At 38.1% G+C, this 24,299-nt stretch overlaps 3 protein-coding genes across 5 annotated transcripts in view; 1 reads left to right on the forward strand and 2 right to left on the reverse strand.

Annotated features, from left to right (window-relative positions):
• Positions 1–12,098, forward strand: part of phactr1 (phosphatase and actin regulator 1) — a 38,658-nt gene extending 26,560 nt beyond the window's left edge. The window contains exons 1-13 of one of the 3 annotated variants that reach the window (XM_017304543.1): positions 7–161; positions 2,726–2,890; positions 4,508–4,588; positions 6,039–6,164; positions 6,251–6,457; positions 6,527–6,788; positions 7,162–7,379; positions 7,719–7,875; positions 8,923–8,978; positions 9,058–9,119; positions 10,561–10,701; positions 11,239–11,315; positions 11,888–12,098. In XM_017304543.1, the coding sequence (XP_017160032.1) occupies positions 23–161; positions 2,726–2,890; positions 4,508–4,588; positions 6,039–6,164; positions 6,251–6,457; positions 6,527–6,788; positions 7,162–7,379; positions 7,719–7,875; positions 8,923–8,978; positions 9,058–9,119; positions 10,561–10,701; positions 11,239–11,315; positions 11,888–11,903 (1,707 nt within the window). In that variant the 5' untranslated portion in view covers positions 7–22 and the 3' untranslated portion in view covers positions 11,904–12,098. Of the gene's footprint in view, positions 1–6; positions 162–2,725; positions 2,891–4,507; positions 4,589–6,038; positions 6,165–6,250; positions 6,789–7,161; positions 7,380–7,718; positions 7,876–8,922; positions 8,979–9,057; positions 9,120–10,560; positions 10,702–11,238; positions 11,316–11,887 lie in introns of those variants that run through there. The other 2 variants (XM_017304542.1, XM_008406717.2) reach the window with 2 other exon arrangements.
• Positions 12,099–12,828: 730 nt separating this feature from the next.
• Positions 12,829–19,659, reverse strand: tbc1d7 (TBC1 domain family, member 7). Its single transcript, XM_008406716.2, has 8 exons — positions 19,436–19,659; positions 18,212–18,331; positions 17,128–17,208; positions 15,694–15,884; positions 14,195–14,332; positions 13,655–13,800; positions 13,261–13,390; positions 12,829–13,181 (listed from the first exon to the last, which is right to left on the reverse strand). Exons 2-8 carry the CDS (start codon positions 18,321–18,323, stop codon positions 13,095–13,097), a joined length of 885 nt encoding a protein of 294 aa, XP_008404938.1. The 5' UTR covers positions 18,324–18,331; positions 19,436–19,659; the 3' UTR covers positions 12,829–13,094.
• Positions 19,660–22,640: 2,981 nt separating this feature from the next.
• The window catches only part of dspb (desmoplakin b), a 24,824-nt gene continuing 23,165 nt past the window's right edge, over positions 22,641–24,299 (reverse strand). Inside the window, exon 26 of the mRNA XM_017304503.1 lies at positions 22,641–24,285. Coding sequence (XP_017159992.1) covers positions 23,279–24,285 — 1,007 coding nt within the window. The 3' untranslated portion in view covers positions 22,641–23,278. The remainder of the gene's footprint in view (positions 24,286–24,299) is intronic.

The following is a 24,299-nucleotide window of genomic DNA, read 5'->3' on the forward strand; positions in this document are numbered from 1 at the left end:
GGGGACATTCTGCCTGGACAAAATGAAGCCCCGCAGGCTTTGCGGGGACCGGACTGAAGCTGCTGTAAACAACAACATCTCTTCGTTTATGATCCGATGCCAGATCGGTAAAGAAATTAAACATATCTGCAGCAACTGTAGAGGAGCCGAGCCCGTGGAYGGTGAGGAAAAAATRCCGCTTTTAACTTCCTGTGAGGCGTTTGAATCAGTATGGTTTTATTMTTTAGARTTCACCCTCCGCTCCCACCCCAATCTTTCTCCTCTGTTTATCTTTAATTACAATAAAACCTAGTCAAATATTCTGGTTTTGTGTTGAGTTTTGCTTCCCACTTTCTGTTCCCTGATCCACCTGTGAAAGCAGAACAGCGTATGAATCTTTATTACATCTAGACCTGCTGCACTTCTGTTTAATGTTGGGACTTATTAGTCAGTTGTCCACTGACCTGTGGGAGATTTTCTGCTAGACAAATTATAGATGCTATTACTTTATCAAAGATGCAAACATTTATGTTGCAGATAGAAGTTAGTTMGGATTTTAGTTGGTTTACTTAGTTTACTTTATTCCATTAGATTTGATTTCATTCCCAGATCCAATTTCCAACTTTAGATGGAAGAGGAAGACAAACGACCAGCACTTGTTCTCTCATCCAGTTCAGTTCACTTTTTTCTTTATATCTCTCCTCTTTTGATAAGCGAGCATCTCATTTTTGAGATACACAGAAAGCAGTCAAACGCATTGCCAGATTTAATGTTCAACATGCTCAAAATATTGTTACATATTAAAGTAATTCAGATCCAGGATTTTCCAGAAATCCTGGCTTATGTTGGTAAACGGTGCACTTGGTATATTGAAAGMAAGCAATTGTAGATCAGCTAAAGAGGAATTCAGGGATTATCTGATGATGTAAAATATTATTTTAACRTTTATTTATTAGTGATGCTTCAATCAAGCTTCTACTGACAGATGCTGATTAATGTTATTCTTTATGGTTGGAGCTTTACATGTATTATTAAGCTTTTTAAGCATTATCTGAGTTGTGGTAAACTCAAAACAGTGAGCACSAAAGCAGCATGCTGATGCATTTTACAGACAGAAAAAAGTGGGAATTTTCATTTTGATTCTTTTAATGAGCAAAGTAAAAGGCCATGATTTTTGTATTTGACCTGCTTATCTCTTCTCAGACAGATCGAGGGAACATTGGACCATTTTAATCACAATATTCAGGACATTAGTGKTATTTTCAACMAAAGAAATGTTATAAATTGAGCCTTTTCTGACTAATGGTACCAATGTTGTGCCCTAGAGATCCTGTTGGATTTGAGRCTTTTCACTCCTGAATGATTCATTGCTCAAAGTTCTCTTGTAGATGTTTGCTACGTCGCTCCAGAACCAGATCTGAATTAACGTCCCTCTTGCTTCAAGTTCGCCTCGGGGTTTGCCTTCTCTGCAGCTGCTTACTGGCTTACAGTCACTTTGTTTTTCCATCATCCACACCGTGTTCAGATTGTAGTTGCTGTTCTGCCGCGTAGAGCCAGAAAACAGTATAGAAGCTCAGGATTCAAGAAGCATCTCAAAAAATGTTTGATCAGAGCATTTAAATTCTGCTCTTGTTGTTTCCCAGTTATTGATTATTTTAAAAATCAGATGTACAACCTAGAGTGATGTTTGAGTGATTGTTGCCTGACAGCCGGCAGCAGGAATAATCCAACTGCAAACAATTCAGTGGATCTTAGCACAACCCCGGAGGGAGTTATCCGATTCCAGTCCACAGCTAAAAGCAATAATTATTCTGCTTGGGGTGGAAATATCAATTTGAATTTCATTTGTCTCTGATGAATGGTCAGGGTCACTGTAGAAAGATGGATCAGAATCAACATATAAACTGTCAGGAGTTTATTTGTGTGTGCATCTTTGTGTGCTGACATCCACTCTCGCCTCTCAAACGTTCCTCTGCCATCCATCGCTCCCAGCTCCCCGGGTCGTGTCCTTTCTCTGCAGAGGCTGTTGTATCTAATGGGAAATGTGTCGTTTCAAATGCCTGCTGTGTGCAAGTTCTTTCCCAGAGGAGCTGAGGGATTTCAGCTAACTGAGACTTCCTCTGATGACCCTTTTCCTTCTTACAAATAGTTTCTGCTGATGAAGACCATGTCCGCCGACACCTGGGATTATCTGGTTTTCCAAATTATGCATTTAAAATGGTCATTGTTAGAAGAAGCAGCCAAAGGAATGTTTTATTTCATGTTTGGAATGAAAACAAAAAGCGAAGTGATTACGTATAACTCCCCTGTAGATAACCTGAGTTTACTGAGATTTATAAAAGCAGATGAAGACCTTAATGGTGTGTGAGTTGTCTTAAAGCAGGAAACTAAAACTCTGAGATTTTGAAGGCTGATCAACTGATTCTGTTTTTATATGGCTGGTGTTTAGTTTTATTTTCTGACTTTTGGGAGGAACATTAGAAAGAAAAATGTTAACTTCTGGAATTAGAAAAGCCGTCTACATAAAGTTTTTATTTTATGTTTGGAAAAAGTTTACACAAACACAAATTATTTTACCTGCCTTTGAGGAAACCTTCCTTTTCTCAAATCTTTCCACCTTCTTCTTTTGACTAAATTTTTTCTTCTTTCTTTTCTTCCTCCCTCTCATCTTTCCTGCTTTAGTTTAATCAACAGATATTGTCCAACTGCTTGTTTTTGACTTTATCTTTTCATTTCGCTGTTCCAGCAGAGGACGTGGAGCGACTAGCATCGATGCGCTCTGATTCTCTGGTACCAGGAACCCACACGCCTCCCATTCGCCGCCGGAGCAAGTTTGCCACTCTGGGACGCCTGTTTAAACCCTGGAAATGGAGGAAGAAGAAGAGTGAGAAGTTCAAGCAGACCTCTGCAGGTCAGAGCTGAAGCAGAATGAACCTTAAATGCCTTATTTTCCCCTCTGTATATTAACAAATGATGAATATCTTCATGTTGCTAATAGCAACAGACCCACAGAGCTCTGTGGAGTCGTTTTTGAGGTCAGTGCTGTAGAGGAACTCTGCTGATGTGTCATGGTGGTTGTGTAAACTGTCAAAAGCACAAAGGTCAGGTCAGGTTTCGATTGTCAGCACCTGATTTAACCAGCAAACCATCACTGAGTTCTGGCAGCCTTTGAAAGTTTGTGAAGTTTTGAAAAATGTTTATGTTCTGCTGTCCTATTTCTTAAGACTCGTCAAAAAAGTCTAACCTTGCACAGATCTCACAGTTTGAAAAATGAAATACTGTAACACAATTGACTGTAAATTGAAAGGGTAAAACAACCAAGCCCATRTCATCACTCCTCCATCACTGTGCTACACAGCAGGGATGAGGTGAATGCTCTGATATTTGGAAATCTCCAAACAAATCCGGAAAACATCCTAGGAAATGACTCACATGTGCTGCAATATTCACCCTGAGAAACAAAAAGGTTGATTTGCTTTCAGGAACAGCCGCTGTTGCTGCTTCTCAGCTGGATAAATAGCTTTACATCCTGTTCTCACTGAGAGAAACAAACATATGGCAGTCAAGCTGCTCCCCCAGCTGTCGCTGCAGATCTGTTTTCATCTATCATCTACCTGCTCCTCTGCATCCAAACACAGAATGTGCATCTAATTAAACACATATCTGTAGACACAGGTCGCTGMATGCTGTGYCCACCRTGTGCTTTGTCTGGATTAATGCMTTTTAATTTGTTGCAGTATACAGTAAAAACACATCATAATTTAAGTTTTTGGGKKTTTTTTTTCCTTCTGACATTGAATAAAAGTTACTACATGAAAATTTCTTGWCTGAATATTACGATATGGAAAGTGTAGATTAAAATAATACTAAAGTAATACATGTGTTCACCTGTGTGGCACATTACTGTTCCAAATTACTATGCTGTGGATGTAGATTATTTTTGAGCAGAAGATAAAACTAAAGGACAATAGTTGTTCAACGGTTCAGTTTCAGACAGTTTACAACAACTGGGCAATATTCATATCACACACACCGATTGCTATATGAATATTGATACAATAATGGACTGCTTGGAGTGTGATAATTGCTGGCTAATATAGCGAATGTTAACGGCTTGCATTTTTCATGCTAACGTAATATTTAGCCAGTTGGACAGAGTCTCACAGCAGCAGATGTTCACACCCGACACAAGCAGCATTGCCCCAAAATGCTAAGAGTCCACAGACTGATGGGAGTAAACATGAGAAAGAGATGGAAAAAAGATAACAGGCACATTTCGCCACTGGAAGCTTTCTGATTGGGGTGTTTCTTCCTTGAGCAAGGGATGGGAGCTCTGTCCGTGTCTTTGTAAGAATTGATGGTGAGATGAAGAATGTATGACTTTCAGAGGGCAATATCTGCAGTAAATCCCTTCTGATTTACTATTTTACTATTGATGATTTGCTGCTACAATCATCAATAGTATCACTTTCAGCTGTAGTTTGATTGGTTTTTTTTTTTGACATGATGGTTTGTTTTGTTTCCTCAGTGTTGGAGAGGAAAATGTCTACTCGCCAAAGCAGAGAGGAGCTCATCAAGAAAGGACTCCTGAAGGAGGTTTATGAGAAAGGTGAGAATGTGAAACTTTTTCTAGGTGTTTTAGATCTGACACTTTTTTTAAATACAGTTTATATGATGCAGTAATTTAATAAAAGACTGTGCTGCTTTTTCTAACTCCGTTTAAGAAGAACATTACTTTAACTAAATATTAGATAGAAAAGGGTAATAAAAAAACAACCAAGCATTTAACAAACTACAATGAATTGAGTTCTTATGTATCAGATTATGACAACATTCTAGTTTTTGACCACATCAACAAATTGAATAAACATGATAGCACTTATGGCATCATTTTGTCTAATAATAAGCTGATTTTCCACTGAAGCTTCAGCTACTGGACTGTTAGCCTCATATTTGACTCTAGAACTCCTTTGGCTCCAGCAGGAGTTTGTGGTTGGTTGGGCAGCTGAAAAACAAGCCCACATCATCAACCCTCCACCACCATGCTTGACTGTTAGTCTGAGATGGTAATTGTTTCAAATCACACACGTGTTCCAGATCAGTACAAGGCCAAATTTGTACGCTTACTCTTGCTGATGACCACTTGATGAATGTTTATATCAATGATATTAATGCTTAGAAACATCTGGAAGCCACTCAGCCAGTTGATGGACCAAGCAGACATACAAAGTCATTTAGGTAGTCCATATATCAGCTTAGTTTTTGCTGTGTGTGTGAACAGAAATAAAACTATCGACACGTTGTTGTACCTCAGTGGAACAACCTTCCTGAGTTCTTAGATTGATTTGAGAGTCTGGACTCATTGAGCAGCTGAATACACTCTATTGGAAACTTTCTTTTCCCTTATATTTGTTTTTAATATAATTGTATATTTGTGTTTATCTTCATTATCTGATTTATGTTGTCGTTTTAATCACGTGTTAATCACGTGTTTTGTTCTTTCTTTGTGAAGCTCTTTGTGAGATATAGCTGCATAGTTGCAATATAAATACTTTTACTTGCATACCAGTGATGACGCAATGGAATATGTGTTAATATGGATTAAACTCCCTTTTTTTTAAATATAATATATTTTGTTTTAGCATGAACATTTATACATTTATATTTATTTTCAGTCATAATTTTGACAATATTTTATTGATGTGTTCTTTACATTATGCTTAAAAATGCATGGCAGGCTATAAGTCTTTGTTGGGTTAAAAATGTCAAAACTAGCAGAAAAAAAGTGAAAAGTGTTGCTTATAGAGAGAACTATTATTGAATTCCTTTTAATAACTTTTCCGTTTAAATTTTATATTTGAATAAACTTTATTTTCAGATTTTGATATTCACTACAAAAAATTCATCAGGTAAAGTGATGTGAATGTAATACATGGTGAACAAGCAGAGAGAACTTAAATTTGTGTCCCTCCCAATATACTATATAGCAATTGTGTATTGGGAGATGAAAACGGCCTTTCTAAAGCTTTGGTTTCTATTTTCTGTCTTTCCCTCTGTAGATGGGACATCCTCTCCAGTTCTCAGGGAGGAGGTGAAGATGGAGAACGGTCGCTCCCCAGCGCTCAGCTCTATCCYACCTGAACCTGAAGGTCCTGAGCTGATGGAAGGAGCGACAGCCGCTGTAGGTAGGAAGCAAAACCTCAACCGCCGTCATCTGTTTGTTTTTGCCAAACGTAGCGCCCTCTGACCGCTCGCTGTTGCTATTTCACAGCYGGATGTTTGGAGTTTCAAATGCAAAGTGAGGGTACATGTCAACCAGACCAGGCCCAGAACTCCAGCCCGACTCCACCCGCAAAGGCCTCGGCAGCGTTTCTTGCTGACGGATCAGAATCTCCCCGCTCAAGACCTCCTACGTTACACAAACAGCCGCCTGCTCTTCCACCCAAACCTTTCAGCAGACTCCCCAATCACATCACAGGTGAGCTCTTCTCTGTGCCTGAATCGGTGTCCATGTTTCTCTTTCTGCTATTTCCTCCTCCTCTCGCAGACGGCACCCCTGTGAAGTTGCCGTGCATGTCAGCCAAGCTGTCTCCTCCTCTACCTCCGAAGAAGCTCCTGATCTCCGTTCCCGCGGGGGGCATGGAGCCCTCTCCTCTTGCCTTCCAGAAGTGCCCCGGCCCACCCAGCCACACTGGCATGGGCGGACACTCGCTGCAGTATGGGGCGCTGCCGGTACCCCTGCACCCGCCCAGCAGGATCATAGAGGAACTCAACAAGACGCTTGCCCTCACCATGCAGAGGTTTGAGAGGTGAGGACGTGGTAGCCATGAAGAAAAATCTGTATGTGTTCAACTGCATAAAAATGTTCTCTCCTTCAAGACTTTCCTATATCAGTTTGATAAACTTTGTCTCACAAATATTAAATCCACACATGAGCTTCTTGTGCTTGTATCCAAATTTATTTTGTTCTTTTTAATTCAAAACTCTGTTGTAACTTTTGCTCCGGTTTAAGCCGGGTGAAACTTCCTGCTGTATTTTCTGTTGAACTCATTGAAGAAAATACTTTATAGTCTGAACGTTGTCTGTAGTCTCCGACTGAGCTGTTGTCACATTATTACTTAAACATTTATTTGCTTGGCTGACCTCTGACCTCTGACCTCTGACCCGCTCACTTTACCGCAGTTCCATGATGCACACTGTTCCTGCCATGATGATCGAGTGCGATGACAATAAAGAAAATCTCCCAAATGAGGCTGACTATGAAGAGCTGCCTGGCATGTACAGGGACGAGGAAGAAGAAGAAGAAGAAGAAGAGGAGGAGGAGGAGGACGATGATGATGAAGAAGAGGAAGAAGATGATGAAGATGAAGAGGAAGAAGATGACGATACACTGCTTACAAGTAAGCTGCTTTCCTTTTTATAAATAGAGATTTGTGTGCTGTGCTGATAATTAGCATTTAATGTAATATACTAGATTACTAAAAGTCAATAAATTACTGGAAAGTACCCAAAGGAAGAACTCTCAAAGGGAAAATAAAAAATATAAAGGACAAATTTGGAATGTTSTTTGAAAACCTTCCACAGTGTTTGCCTAAGCAGGAAAAGTAAACTGAGCATCCAGCATCTTGCATCTTAGTCCTAAATACCCTGTAATATTAACAATGGAGCAAAAAAAAAAAAAAAGAAGCCTAGTCTGAACCTGCAATCTGAAATGACATTCTTACTTTTTTCTGYTGAAGGTACGCTGGCCATGAAGGTTTTACGGAAAGACTCTCTGGCCATCAAGCTCAGTAACCGTCCATCAAAGAGAGAGCTGCAAGAGAAGAACATCCTGCCGATGCAGTCGGACCAGGAGCGTCTGGAATACCGGCAACAAACCGCCACCAAACTGACCAGGTGAGGCTCCGACTCGGAGTTTAATCAGTGTTTACTGAAAGACGAGAGAGAGAGTAGAGGTGAAGATTCAAATTGATAACATAGAAAGTGAACATCAGTGTGCAGGGTTGGGAGAAAAAAGGTGAGTCAGTGCGGAGTTAGAGGTTCAGTGTGTTGCCGTTACTGACATCTAGTGGTCCAGTTGGAGGTTGCAACATCACTAAATGATCCCACATTTTCTAAACAAGGGAAAAATAAATATACCCATAGATAAACTGCTAAAAAAAAATATTCAGCAACTATTTCCTTTTTGGTAGGCAATACCAATTTTTATTTTTTTCTCTGCTTTCACTATATTCAACAAAAACGTGKCTGTTCTTTGCTTGACATAACATCTCATTGTTTAAAGTAAAATCCRACACTCTGCACTGTGTGCTTTCATTTTATTTCCAACGTTCATGCAGTTGAGCACAATTTATGCCAATTACAGATTTAKATTCTAACTATTTCCATTTAAGAAGTTGGTTTCTTAAGAAACAAACAAATAACAGAACCACTAAGGGGTGTTATATTTGAAATGAATATTTTTTTCTGAGTTTCTCTACTTCTTAGCAAAAATATTGCATGCCAAAAATTTATTTATACACTTTTTTATTAATCAGTGGAAAATAAATTTTTGCAAACAAATTATTTTCATACGTTTTTATATTTTATGTAATAGGACATCTGTCTATGTATTAGTCCTTTTTTTATATAGAACTGATCTTACATCCTGATACTTCAAAGCTACAGTGATGGCACAGTGTGTACTTCACTAACAACTAATCTGTTCTTGCTTCTTTCATCTCTGCTGATGTTTCATGGTGATCTGCAGTTTAAGCTGTGATGTAAATGTTCTRTTTGATCAAAGAACATAATAGAAGCGTTTATTAATAATCTATTTTCCATTTCTTTTTTATCCATCCCCTATCGTATATAATATTCTTTCTGAAATCGGAACAGCTTGTGGTTCTGATATTGCAWAMCAGCATGTGAAAATTAAAGTGTAGACTTTTTCTTCCTTTTCAGGCGGTTGAGCCAGAGGCCGACAGCAGAGGAGCTGGAACAGAGAAACATTCTGAAACGTAAGTGGCTTTGCGATTTCAGTGACAGGTTATTATTCATCGCTCGTGTTTTGACGTGTTTGTTTTGTSTTGCTTTCAGCTCGAAATGATCTGGAGGAGCAGGAAGAGAAAAGAGAGATCAAGAGACATTTATCCAAAAAGGTAAGACAGGCAGAAAAACTACTATTGGTAATCTACAGACCTGATTAGATGAACCTGGTTTAACCTATGCTGTTTTTTTTGGGCCGTGTAGATATTCTGAAGTAGATTTTAGATTTTCAAAGGCTGACTTGTTTAAAGTGGAAAAATATGAATATTTTATGATTCAATACTTTAGGACTTAATATTTAAGAAGTGGACATTTTTGTAAAAGGTTAGTAATAAAAAACGGTGGAGTTCAGTAAACGGACTAGACTTAAAATAATAAAAATACATTTGGTATCTCAAGCTGAAATAGTTTTAAGACTGAGATTTTTAAAGTAGAATATCTGTACATAATATTTTAATATCAGTTTTTGAGAAGCCAGCATTGTTAGCTGGTAGAGACAAATTCATTAGGATTTTAAAGAACAACCTTAACAATCAAACACAGTCGGAGGTCCATCAACTCTTGTGTATCTATTATAGCTGTTGGTCCAATTTAGACCAAAATACTGTTCAGTTAAATTATTGTACTATTTAATGAGAATTTAGACTATTTATTTCCACTCAGAATAAAAGCCAATCTGTTAACATATTTAAATTTTGAGATGATTGACCATCCAAACTTCGCACATTCAACCCCAAACATCTAGAATCAACAAAAGCTACATTAGTTACCTGAATTTCGTAAGAGCTCCCTGGACTCAGGTGTTGGAAAACATACTGATAAACTGGTTCTTCCCTTTTCGTTAGACAGGGACAGAATGGACAAAGACAGATTACAAATTGAAGAATGCTAGGATCTGATGAAAGAAATGCAGCGCTGGCTGAGGCAACTCATCCATCCATCCATTTTCCTGCACCAGAGGAAAAAACCTTAGTGGGGTCGGGAGGGGTGCTGGTGCCCATCTCCAGCTGGCGTGCCGGGCGAGAGGCGGGGTACACCCTGGACAGGTCGCCAGTCTGTCGCAGGGCAACACAGACACACAGGACAAACAACCATGCACACACACACTCACACCTAGGGGCAATTTGGAGAGGCCAATTAACCTAACAGTCATGTTTTTGGACTGTGGGAGGAAACCGGAGTACCCGGAGAGAACCCACGCATGCACAGGGAGAACATGCAAACTCCATGCAGAAAGACCGGGGCCGGGAATCGAACCCAGAACCTTCTTGCTGCAAGGCAACAGCTCTACCAACTGCGCCACTGTGCAGCCCGCTGAGGCAACTCAAATTTAGTATTTTCTTGACAGTGTAGTTCCTGTTGCTTTCAAAAACATGCAACTTCAGCACAATAAGCAGCAGATTGAAAAGCTTTAGAGAGAAGCCGACACACAACGTGAATCTAAACTGCTTCTTTTAACTTGGTGGCTTCCTTTCACTTGAAATGTGTGCGAAGTTGTGGAACTTCATTTCATGCAAAATATTTCGTCATCTGTTTTTTTCTTCCACTGTCCAGCTCAGCAACAGGCCCACAGTGGAGGAGCTGAGGGAGGCCAAGATCCTCATCCGATTCAGCGACTACGTGGAAGTCGCTGAGGCTCAGGACTACGACAGGAGAGCAGACAAGCCATGGACTCGGTTAACAGCAGCCGATAAGGTCCGGTTAAAGCACAAAATCAAAACAGAACTGAAGCACACAGTACTGTAAAAAAGTATTCGTTTGTCATTCGGCAGCTCCAGACTTCAGACTTTGAGTAGGCCACTTCATAACCTTAATTTGGGTTTCTTTAAGCCATTGAGAAGTGGGCATGCTATAGTGTGTTTTGTTGGAGTTGTTGTTGCATTACCAAAGCACACTTTGAGTTTATTTTCACAAACTGATGAATTACTAAAAAGTAATTTTGGTAGTTTGGTTCCTTGGATAACTGCTCCATTTTTTCCTCTATTTGTTGTTAATGACTGTGAATTTCTGGAGACACAAAGACTTAGAAATTGTAATTCTTTAAAGAAATAAACCTCTCTTTGCGTCTAACCAATTTATGTTTGTCTGCAGTAAAATGAGTTTTAATTGAACCTTTAAAGTGCAACAAAAAAAAAAAAGCTGAAGAAATCTGAGGGGAAAAATATTTCACTTCACTTTTTAAAAATAAAATCTGGATTTAATCGAGTTGTGTTTATTTCTGTTTGTCCTCAGGCTGCCATCAGAAAAGAGCTGAATGAGTTTAAAAGCACAGAGATGGAGGTGCACGAGTCGAGCCGCCATCTGACCAGGTTTGTGAAAAAACTCTGTTGAGAAGTGGACATTAAGAAGTAGTCGGTGAAAGTCCTGCTGTTCTACACGACCCACAACTATTATCAGTTTGAGTTCCACTTGGTCAGCCTCAAGCTGCTGACTCTGTACCTAATTGTTAAATCATAATTAAAGGCAGCCAAGCATGAACGTTCCAATCATCTTCCAAACTGGAAGGTCCTATCAGGAAACTTCTGAGACCGAAATTACTTTTTGCTGCCAGACTGGAGCAGCAGAGACGCCACTGCTTTACTGTTTGATCATAACCCAGCAACACAAATGAGGCTGCAGGAAAAGTACAAGGTTTAAGAGGAATGGCTGTGGAAATGCGACGCTCATGGTAGCAGCATGTTGGAGTTTCTTTGTTATGTTCTGTTTTTTATGTAAACTTTTGATCATTTTCCTTGGTTTAGATGTTGCAAAGTCGCATTTGATAATTATTCCTTTTTGTGTGGCTGTGCACATAGAATTTTTGTTCCTTACCAGGAAATATTGTGTCTTTACATATTTCATTAACAGATTGAGAATTTATTTTAATCTTTCCCCTCTGCAGGTTTCATCGGCCGTAGTCTGCAATCCTGCTGCCACTTTTTTAAGACCTTAATCTTAAAAAAAAGTAACTGCTGATCGGCATCAACCTGTTTGAGTCAGGAAGTAGGAGCAAAAACTTTCAGATGTTGGAGGGTTATGGGGCTGAAAAAGAAACAAACTCAGAACTGTTCTTTTCCCTCAATGGGAATTTTGATGACTTCTTGATATTCAAAAGCTTTTAACTGTCATTTTTATGATGAAGAGGAAATATTTAATTTTGCCACACTTCTGATGTTGGGGAATCTGTGCCAAGTTTGTGGAAGGGAACAGTGTTTTTTTTTTTATTAATTTTTTTATTATTTTATAATCCTGTTCATTGGTGTTTGGAGGGGACACATTAGTCTAAAACTTGAGCCAACTTGTCCTGAAATCAGAATCAAAAACCAAATCGACTCCCAGAAATTTGACATTTTAACTCACCAGAGTTCGGTAATCTGCTGCGTCACTGTGCCTACAGTAGTGTTTACAATAATTTTTGAATTGCCAAATGACTATTTAAAATTGAATACTAGTTATTGACGCAGCGAAGTGACTGAACTGTCTGGGATCCGCCTTGTTAAAATAAAACATGAGAAACCTGCCACCTCACAGCTCAAACTGCATCCACAAATTTGTACTTCTGACTGTGTTACTGAGGATTTATTTAACTGTGTGTGTGTGTGTGTGTGTGTGTGTGTGTTTGTGTGTGAATAAGAGTCAGTGTTCCTGCTGCCTCTTGTATGTTTGAAATTGTTTTGGGAGAAAAAATATTCTCAGTCTTCTAAGAGGATGTACATAAACCGAAAGGATTTTCAAATGTTCTTTTTGTAAACGGAGAACTGCATGTTGATATTAATTTATTGTGAGTATTCGATGATGTATGGCATTTCTTAAACAAAAAAAGAAACTTATAAAAAAAAAATGTACGTTAGTGTTTGTGATTTTAATTAGAAAGAAATCCACATCCATAATTGGTAGTTCTTCAGTCTTTATCGCAACTTCATTCATTATAGTTTGTAGTGTTCTCAGTTGGGAGATGACATCCAGAAAAAATGTTTTGGAATCCTCATCAAAAGAGGTTCCTGATGAGTTTTGGGTTAAGCTCAGCAGAAATGATCCCATCAGAGAGAACGCTGTGGTCTCCTGGTAGGAGGAGGCAGGATTCCTGCTGCAGTCCTGAGTCCGCATGGCTACACGGCGTGGTTCGGATTGCCGCAGTATTTCTGCCACAAATCAATGGCTTTAGTGACGATAGCATCTGTGTTTTCCTGAGGTATCTGGAAGAGAAAGATTAAGATCTTAAACAGAGGCAAGTTATATATTTATTTATTTATTTATTTTTTCTCTCTTTCTTACATTACACAGGAACTTAACCACGCCCTCTGGCCGGGTGTTGCCCATTAAAATGATCTTATAGCTGAGCAGTATCTCCAGGGCGACAAAAACCAGGATCTTACAGGAGCCACTGATCACTTTGTCCCACACTCTGTAAAAAAAAAACAACAACACTTAAAGGTCTCAGAAATAGTAACAGGATAGTATGAGCCACAACGAATTATTCTTGCTCTTTTCAAGTGATGCAGTAAAGAAAAATGAAACCTTTTCTAATAAGTTAATCCCAAGCAACTGCATTTCCTGTTGTTTCTTAGTTTGCAGCAAAACCACTTTGAACATTTTGTTAAACAACCTGTGAATAGATTGTTGTGACTGTCTAGGTTTGGTAGGATTAGGGTGATGGCTGTAAACTGACCTCTGCAGGCTGGATTCAGGCAGGCAGCCGGCGAAGCAGCGCTTGAACCACAGGCTGTACGGCAGCTGAGGCAGCGCCCCGATGCTCCTCAGGTGGTTCAGCAGCCGAGGTTCCTCCTGACTCAGATAATGCTCCAGACTCTTTGGCTACAACAGAGCAACAGAGCAAACCCCAAAAATAAGAAGAAAACTTAGCACTGATTCAAACTTTTACAGAGCTTAACTTTATGGCCTCATTTATACAAAATAGTGTAGATTCAAGAGTAGTTAATACTTGTTAGACAATTTTCTACTGGATGGGCGATACAGACAAAATCCCCAGTGGAAAACTCCTACATTGTACGTCTTGTAATTTACAAATAAGGAATAAAAAAGGTAAGGAAGGGTTACTGCTGAGCTTTTATGCATTTATTGCATCTAAAATGAAGCAGGTGGATCCAGCCGTAAAATGACCTATTTCATGTTTTACAAACAAATAAAAAAATGTTTAATTGAGCTTGAAAACATGCTAGTTTTTCTCAGAGCCAGAAGTAACACTTACGAGGTGAGGAAGCGAGTCTCCAAACTTAATGTGGAACTGATTTATGAAACACTTGATCAGCCAATAGCAGTCGATGGAATCATCAACAATCTCCTCCATGGCTCTGCTGATGGCCAGGAAGTCTTCGTTCTCGTCATTCTGGAAACGAAACACAGCAATATTTAACAAAACAAACCTTTGCACGTGCTGGAGTTTCCAGTATTGCAGTGTGAATTCACTATTAAGTCGGACTAAATTTTTCCCATTTTACATATGTTATTATTACCAAGATTATTTCTATCTGCTTAATGCCAAAATAATGTGAGAAATTAAGAGAATTTTACAAATTCGAGACTTTCCAGACATTTCTTTAGTATTTGCCTTTCAGCTTTTTTCCACAAATTTTTGGAAAAAGGCTTTTTTAATGGTCACATCAAACTACTGAATTTATTGTTCTAAAGACACTTTACCAAGGTTCATTTTCACACAATTCACATGTTTTCACCTCATGACGGCATCTATTTTGTAAAATGCACCAGTCCCTCCTGCAGTAAAACATCCTCACAACATGAAGGGTTGCTGTTCTCAGGTATGTAAGAATGTCTTTTCTTTCCCCTCCAAATACAACAGTGCAATTTATTGACATCAGAGCACGGAATCAAACATTTTAATTTTGCACCTGAATACATTTGCAAATTGCAATCTGGCATTTTATGTTGGTTTTGGAGTGGTTCTTTCTTCCTCATTCAGTAGTTTTTCAGAACTCGGTTTACTGGATATGATCTCTCACTAGCTTCATAAAGCTTCTTTGCAAGGTCTGTTTGCTTTTGCTCTGGGACTGATATGTACACTTTACCTCTGAGACACAGACCCTGTCTTCATCCTAAACCCTATTATGGCACAACATTCTCAAATGTTTATTCTTGTGGATAAATGTTAAAACAGAAGAACATTGCATCTGATATTTGCACCAAAGAATGAATCCGCCTTGTGGAGGTTCACTGTTCTCTTCCTGATTATCTTTGCAGATTTTTTATATTATTTTCACCATGATATCATACAAACCTGTTTGAGGTGTTGCCTCAAACCCTTCAGCAGTTCTAGCTTGTCGCTCGGGAAGAGTGAGGCAAGAGGTTTGCCGTTTCAAACACATTTTGGTTTGCTGCAATAAAATCAGGAGTGACAAGCTGGGGGATATAAAACCTCACTCCCATGACAAACCCAAGAATGTGGGGTTTGCTTCTGCAATTACTGGCACCAATGCTTTTAATTTAGTTGGTTAATTATGTCTTGATGGCTTTCACAAACAAATCTTTGAGATATCTGGTTTTAGCTGGCTATAACTCAGTATGTTGCTAATAAAAAATAAAAAAAGCTTCAAATTCCAAGTATGATGGAGCTCAGCTTTAATTATGTAAAATCTGGACCACAACCAAGCCATTATTCAATGAATCATGTCCTGAAGATGAGAGTTTATGCAGCTTCAGTTCGGCCCTGATCCACAGGATGTTACATCTCACCGGCGGTAAGGTCTCGGAGCATCGCGGGAGCACCTGGCTTTCCAGCTGGAACATCCGTAGGTAGATGTGGGTGGAGGGCATAGATGAGTTGATGTATCTCATCACCTCCAAGGCTTCCACAATGTCCTGGTACTGCTCCTTCCTGTAGCCTCCAACCAAAGAGTGAGAGTCGCTGTGTGGAGGGAGGATACCTGCAGGAATAGTGACAGTCAGAGACTGAGATGATGGAAGGTGAGATGTTGTCAGCTTATAACCCCTCTACACAACTACACTTCAAGAAGATAATTAAAGATAATCAGCTATGAGAAAAAGTAAGTACACCCCATGATTTGACAGCTTGTAGAATGATTTTAAGCAGCAATAACTCATATTCGGTGTTTTGTGACTGGCTTTATCAGTCTCTCACGTCATTATGGAGGAAGTTTGGAACACATCAGTTTGCCGACATCTGCAAAGCTTTCTTAATGTATCACACAGCACTTATCCATCAGGATGAAACCTGGACTTGGACTGGACCATTGCAATCACTGTCCTGTTTCTACAGAAGACACCATCGTCGACTCCACGACAGAGTCACCGTGATCATCATTCCTCCACCACCAGTCGATGCTCTACACTCTGGCCAAACATCTCCACTTTGAGTTTTTTGTAATTTCCACAACATTACTAGTAGAGGTTGTAAATGTTTACACTTGTAAAAGACTTTCCCTGAAGAATTGATCGACGTTGGATGGTTTGGAGATGGACTTTTATCCTTTCCTAAACACATGTGCAGTAACAGAGGCATCCGGCAGCTACTTCCTTCTTAAATACTTTTCCCATGTCTGATTTCATGAAAAAATAAGTGTTGGTAAGTGGTTAAATTATTCTGATATAAAATTGACTAGAATATTTAGCAAATAAGATAAAGCCAAGTAATGTACTATGTCACACGGCTTTAACAGTAGGATGGTAAATGGACTATAGCGCTTCATTTTTAACACTCAAAGAGCTTTACACTAGAGTCACATTCACCCATTCGCACTCACAAACGCTCACACATTTATACACCGATACGCAGATCGGTAGGCAATTTGGGGTTAAGTGCCATGGGGCACATCGACATGTGGCAGGAGGAAGCTGGAATTGAACCTACAACCTTCCGATTGCAAGACGACAACTCTACCCAGAGAGCCACAATCGCCCAGGATGATGACATTGAGAGCACAGAGTTGCCATACAGAATGATTAACCAGTAGGGAAACGTTTCAAATTCAAATTTCACAAGTGATTGCTGTGTGTTTTAAATGATTTCTGTTTATTTTTCTTAAATTTTATAAGGAAGTATTAGTCTAAAAAAAAAAAATAGCCACAAGCAGATATTTTGGTGAATGTGCGTGTGTGTGTGTGTGTGTGTGTGCGTGTGCGTGTGTGTGCGTGTGTGTGGTTTCTTACCCAGCAGCACCTTCCAAACATGAATCCTATACATGGATGGGAGAGGGAACCTCTGACTGAAGGTGTTCAGTTTTTCTAGATCTGCAGGACGGTAAAATTATTCAGGTGTGTTGATTACTTAATAATCTCTAACCAATACAACATATATCATTATTGTATTTTGTTTTCAGTTCTGCTACAGACAAACTTCATAATAAAAAAACTTCAAGTTTTCATCAGTTTTATATACCCACTCATTTAAGCAGCATTTCAACAATAAGGTTTAATTGACGCTGTAACTGCGGTTCACATGTCAATAAATACGATCTTTTTCAGCAAATCATTGCTTTAAAGTAACACTGTCTCAAGAAGATGCAGAATAAGCTAAATGTATCACATATATTTTAGGTCAACACAAAAAAAATTAATACAATTTTTAATTGGATATTTACTCCAACAGTATGCCACAGCTTCTTTATTCCCATTTACCAAATGTTCATACTTTTGAATACTCAGCTCTCTAGTTTTATATTTCCATCAGTTTTTATGACATTATCGATATATGCATACAAGATGCTGCTGAATCTGCTCGCAAATCAGAAAAAAGTTTTAATAATTGTTATTTGGACAAACATAGACCATTTAAAATCTTTAAAAACTAGGAAACAGGACAGGATTAGCCTAGATTAAATACAGATCCTTTAAATCACAGTTTGCAACCAGCAAAACATTCATTTCACAAAATCTGAAAAGGAATTTAAATAACTTGTTTAGCATCTAAATCCAATCTGGTTAAAACCAAAATATTTATGAGCTGTGTCATCTGTTGTGAAGTGGCAAAGCAGAGGGCAAGGCCTTCATAGAAATCTTTAGAAAAACCCTGAATTGTTTTTTAAATTCATATTTTTTTTCTCCCTTTCGTTTAATTGGAGAAGAAGTAAAACTGCAAAACCTTTTATTTTCTTCATACCCATCTAACTTTGCCACACTTGGGAAAATACAAAACTAATCTCATATTTTTCAGGGCTGTTTCAGTAATGTTCCAAAGAACCCCCATCTAGCATGTGTGTTTCTGACATGTTTTTGTTTTAAAAGTGTTGCCTACCCAGTGGATTGTCCTTGAGAAGTATTTCCAGTGATTTTTTCTCCTCCACTCCTCTGAAACCCACTTTTTCATAATACGCAGAACGAAAGTTCCTCTGAGGATCATCAGCCATGATGTAACCTGTACAATCAGATCCAAAAGCAGACATCTTTAGTGGTTCTGTAAATTTACAGTGACGACAATTCACGGTTTTTAGATTATTGTGCAGAGTAAGAATACATATGAGTGGTTCATTGGCAAGAGCATTAGTAAAGTAAAAACTAAAATCACTTTTGCTATATTTTTGCTTTAACATAAAATAGTTATCAAACTTCCTTTCATTTCAAAATCAATCAGCAAAGGATCAGAATCTGCCAATATTTCCTTGACTCTAATATTTTATCAGCTCATTACTAAAAAAAATAATTTCTCCCCCTATTGTTTCATTACATAAAAATAAATAAGTCCTACCTCTCTTGGTTAACAAACACATACTTTAATACACATACTTTAATTTAACTAGGAATTTACTAAAATTCAAATAAAGATCAGGGACATTTGATTTGATGAGTAAATAGGTACAATCTTGCAATTCTTTAATTTTCAATTGGCTTTTATTGCAAAGAAACCTGGGCCACATTGTTTCTCTTTTATGACTTGGTGCGTCTGCATAGTCATATCATTTCATCAAACTAACTATCCAACTGGTAAATAAATAAATAAACGAGACAGATGATGTTGAAATCCTCTTTCGTTAGCTGTGGTTCTAACCAGACACAAGCGTGCATCAGAACGTCTTCTGAAAAAATAAACCGCTGCTATGAATATTACAGCTGAAATAACAGTGTTCTGTATCATATAGCACGTCAGGGTGGGAGGCTTGGTTGGAGTGAAGAAAGGCTTTGGGATGTCAAGAGTCCAGAAAGCACAAACACTGTATACTACTGTACAATAGTGTTAAAAATTGGGTCAACACTGGGACCCAGTTTTCAAGTGGGTGTATCTATATGATTAAAAACAAAATTAATAGACTTTCAAAAGAAACAGTCAAACAATATTAGATGATAATCTGTGGTTTTTCCAACAGAAAACGTTGAACCTGTGGTCAGTAAACTCCCCAGATCTGAAACTTACGGAAATACTGTCAATAAGATAATGAGGAAAAGATTTATGAATCTCTTGATGTGCAGGGGCAACGAGAAACAATATGTAAAACTACGTGACTTGACAACATAATCGTCTCACCTTGGCGTACTTCACGGCGTCCCCAGTTTGTTGTTATCCTCAAACCTACATTCGTTGTTTCTGGTTGTGGGAACCGAAAGCTTGAACACGTCACTTTTAAAGCTCAAAATATTAAATGTCTTGATTTCACTCTTTGATGTTTACATTATCTGTTAGGCTACTGAATTAGATTCAACTGGAAGTTGTTGCACTAGATGCTACACAAAAAATTACCACAAGCCGCTGACGTACAGAATACAACTTCCGGGTACTACTATCAAAATAAAATCCTTAAGTGAATTATTTATATTTAATCAATATCGCTTTATTTCTATTTTATATTAAAAGACACGTAAAATATAAATATATCATAAATTTTATCCAGCCGGCGAGCTAAAGCTAGCTTTTATCTTTTTTTAAATTTCACAAATAGCTCTTATTTAGAAGGTCTGTGACGAAATTGAAGAGGCAGGTCTCGGTTAGATATGATGCGTTTAATTTGTCTCGGATATTCAAAATCTGGGGTAGAAAATATTTAGCCACTTCGTGTCGGCTTTCGTGTGTTCCAAGACAATTTTACCTGGTGACAGTAAAATTATCTACTTTCACTAACTAGATAATTATTTTAATAGATGTTCCTACTTTATATAAAAAACAATTTGTGCACAGTTCGGTAACTTTTTTTTTCTTCCTTCTTCCTTTCAAACAAAAAAAGGGCTAATTTGATTATGTTCTACTCTATTTGAGTATGCCCAAGAGTTTTCTGAAATGTAAAAATTAGTAGGGCAAGGAAGATATCTTCAGGTAAGGGGCCCAGTAAAGTTATCTAATAACATTCACACTGCATCATTTAACGACATCCTGAGGGGGTGCAACTTCTTCAACCAGGTATGCATGCAGCTGTCTCTGTCTTTCTATGCAGGAGCAAGCAAGTACACATTTTGAACACGGATCCATGCAGTCAGTGGACTGTGATTTTATTTTAGACTACTGTTAAATTAAATTTAAGACAGAGAGGTCAAGTTTAGATCTGAGTGCATTGTGAGTTAAAGTGGGTAGAATGGCGTACTACTGTATTTTGCTGTTTATTTAAATTTGTGGTTTAAAATGGACTAGTGATGCAATGGTGGCTTCTCCAGGATGTATCCCATTTCTTGCAACTGAGGCATGCATAAAACGTGTGTTGGAAAATACACAATTATCATAACTAACTTTATAGCAGGTCAAATAGAGTAGAACTAATTATTACTTTTAATGAATATGTTGAATGATGTTTCAGAACTTGTAATGTCCTCACAGCTAATTTACAACTGTCTGCGCCAAAATATGCATAGTGTATATAGTTGCAAGTAACAAGGCTTGCATGAAATGTCATATGCTGTACACGGATGTAACAAAGGTTCAAAATTAAATAATACAAAATAAAAGGGACTATGTCTCTCGGCTGGCCTGGGAACGCCTTGGGATTCCTCCGGAGGAGCTGGAAGAAGTGGCTGGGGAGAGGGAAGTCTGGGCCTCCCTTCTGAAGCTGCTGCCCCCGCGACCCGACCCCGGATAAGCGGAAGAAAATGGATGGATGGATGGATGGATGGATGGATGGATGGATGGATGGAAAATAAAACCACATTTAGGCCACTCAGCAAAACATCTGCAAGAAAGCTAACATTGCAAGATGGCTATTAATTTGGATGCAATATGAAATTGTCCTAGTTCAGTCATGTTTGCTTTGTCACAATGGGTTGTTTGTTTTTTGTTCCTGTTGGACATCCAGCCATGAAGGACTGAAAGAGACTTTTAAAGGCGGTATGAGCATCGATTCAACATGTACTCTGTGTTAATTCTGTTTCTAATAGCAGGAGGAGGAGGAGCTTCAGAAGAAAATTCTGTGATGTCATGGTTTGAAATGTAAAATGTATTATTTAGTACTGCCCCAGGCTCACCTACCTGTCCAGGTACCCACCGCTGAACAAACATGACCTTTGAACTCTCTTCCTGTCCACAGGAACCAGTGACTTTTATTGTTCCAGATCACATGGCAAAGGATGTGTACCGGTACTTTCTCATAGCTTCAAAGACTGTGTACTCACTGCATCACATTCTTCAAAACGAAAGGAAGGATATTTTGGACATTCAGCCATGACGAACTGAAATGGACTTAAAGCTGGTAAGACTATTGATTCAACATACTCAATGCAGAAAGTGATAAATAGATTAAGAATTCATCTTTAAGAAAGATTGATTCCTATTTCAGTCAGAATTTATCAAGACATTCCTTCCTTGGAAATATGTTTTATTTTTGCATTGTGACATGGTGTTTGGAATACATAACAAGTTTAACAATTCATCTAAAATAATTGTGAAATTTGTTTAGAGCTTATTGACCTGACAAAACTTTTCAATACAATTTGTGGTCTTTAAGCACTTCTCACATTTCTCCTGTTGCTGTATGAAGAATAAACCACATATTTTGTTGTAAACAAAATCTAAATTTGTTAAAACTAATTAACACACTCCAATTTCCTCATGAAATTAATATGGATTCTCTATATTCAAAAGGCATACAGAACTATGATATCACTTTGTTCTAGTTTTCCCTCAAGTAGTTTTAGCTTAATCCGTTTATCTTTTTCTGTCGTGTTGGTTGTGTGTGTTACTTGCTTAGTGAGTTGGTTGAATAAAATGTTTTAACTGTGAAGTTGAAATATTTTTTTTAATAAACACTTGTATAATTGAGAGAAGTTGTCTATGTTTAGTCCATATCCATGTGACATCCTGCTGCACAGATAACGTCAGTTCTAGACTTATGTCTTCATCTATTCTTATTTTAAAAACATAGGCCTTAATGATAAAATGCTAAATTAAGTAAAAATGATAAATAATAACTAAGACTGAACTCTTTGACTATATATTTAAATTTTTTTTTCTCTATAAAGAGAAATGCTGCTTGGATTAAGTAATTTTTTATTCAATTAATAGTTTTATTACTAGTTACCATAAGCAGCTTTAATAATTATTCACAGCCAAAGTTGTCTCTTTCTGAAGTGCAACATTCTTTTTCTGATATTTGCTTAAGGCCATTTGGTTGGGTTTAAATTTTTTACTTTAATGAAAAGTTTTGAATATGCCAATAAAACTGAGGAACAAGTAGTAAATTACACATAAAATAAGAGGATAAATATGTCTTCAATGTGTTGAATTATTGTTTAAGAAGAACCACGCACAAAGATGGTTTCAAATCCACACGAGTACAAACTCTTCTTTAATAAATGATGGTAACAAATTAAACAGCGTATATATCGTACTAATCAGAAAACAGATTCCTTTAAAAAAATTGCTCAGTAAAATAAAACCATTAAACCAATAATGTCAACAAACTTATACCCCAGAAAACAAACATACATCATATTTCAATGATTCATGAAACAAAAGCTGATTATAGTAATTATTCAAATTGAGAGGATAGTCCATGAAAGAGCCATATTGAGAGCCATATTCCATGAAACTTTGGAAAATAATATTTTTGAAACAGAGCATGCAAAAACAAATATGGCAATAATTAAGATTTTTTTTAAGGATACCAATGATAATCATAACACATGTATTTCCTCTCCAAATACCTTAAGGTGGCTGTTAATAATACTTTTCTTGATTGTCATAAATCTGTTCTGTAAGTGTTCTTCATATCTTTTACTTGAAGCGCCAAAAACAAAGTAAAACCAAATGCAAAAAAARAGAACGAAAAACATTTCTACTGCACAGAAAGAAAATATTTAGTAAATCCCCACACACTGACAGTATTGTAAGAACGATTACTTAATTTGCAAGAAAAGTGGATAAATGTAAAAGCCTTTGCATTTTATGGATTTATCTGGTAGAGGAAAAGCTGGTAAAGCTAGTAAGATTATGTTGTGTTAATGATGAACCCAGATCCAAACTGCTTCTGCGGGAGCCCCTTTGTGAACCGCTTCTGGATCCTGTCTTGGATCCCGGGGCTGAAGCAACATTGTATGGACTGCTGATACCTCTAGAGGATACAGATGATGCCTGAAGCATTTTCACCCCAGTGCCCTCTTCAACTAGACAGTTATCAAGGATTTCTTTGTAAGAAATTCGAAGTTTGCTTTTGGGACATGTCAAATTTTTTGTATGTTTTTTGACATCCTGGAGCTTTTGTGCCGTTCTTTGATCCACCCAATCCATTTTCAAAGCATCCTCAATGCTTCTTCTACAGCCCTTTTCTGGGTCATAAAGCCCACCTGTTGCAATCTGGAACTCCAGAAATCTCTGCCCTGCCTCATATGGTAGCCACATTTCCTTTATGGCCAGAGCAGCTGACAACTTCTTTTTGGATTTTAAATCCTCAAAACCAAAATAGGCTTTCTGGGCAGGTTTTAGTTTAGTGACCATGTCATTAGCTATTAAACCCATTTGAGAAGCCTCTTGTACGCTGACCCTCTTGCCATCTGTGGGATTCACAATTCCTCCAGTGCAAGCTTGGGCCTCAAGCAATCTCTGGGCTGTGATAGAATCTACTAGACCTCGATTTAAAGCCTCTGTGATAGAAATCTTCTCTAGTGCCTCTGTGTCAAAAATGGCTCCTACAGGCTCCACCTCGCCAACTGGTTCAAGAGGAGGGGACAGAGTGATCGATACATGGGATCCCTGCTCCAGGGAGTCTGAACATTTTTCAGCGACAACGCTGGATGATGAGCGTTTCTCTATGATTGTGGTAGTTTTTGTCGTAGTTGTTTTGGTGACTGTAGGAGATAACGGCCTCGATACAACAGTTGATGAAGAAGAGGATGAGGAAGATGATGTAATCGATGGAACAGGGACTACTGATGTTTTTGAGGTTGATGATGTTACTGAAGATGAGCTTAAAGAA

The sequence above is a fragment of the Poecilia reticulata genome, linkage group LG4, assembly GCF_000633615.1.
Source record: "Poecilia reticulata strain Guanapo linkage group LG4, Guppy_female_1.0+MT, whole genome shotgun sequence".
NCBI lineage: Eukaryota > Metazoa > Chordata > Actinopteri > Cyprinodontiformes > Poeciliidae > Poecilia > Poecilia reticulata.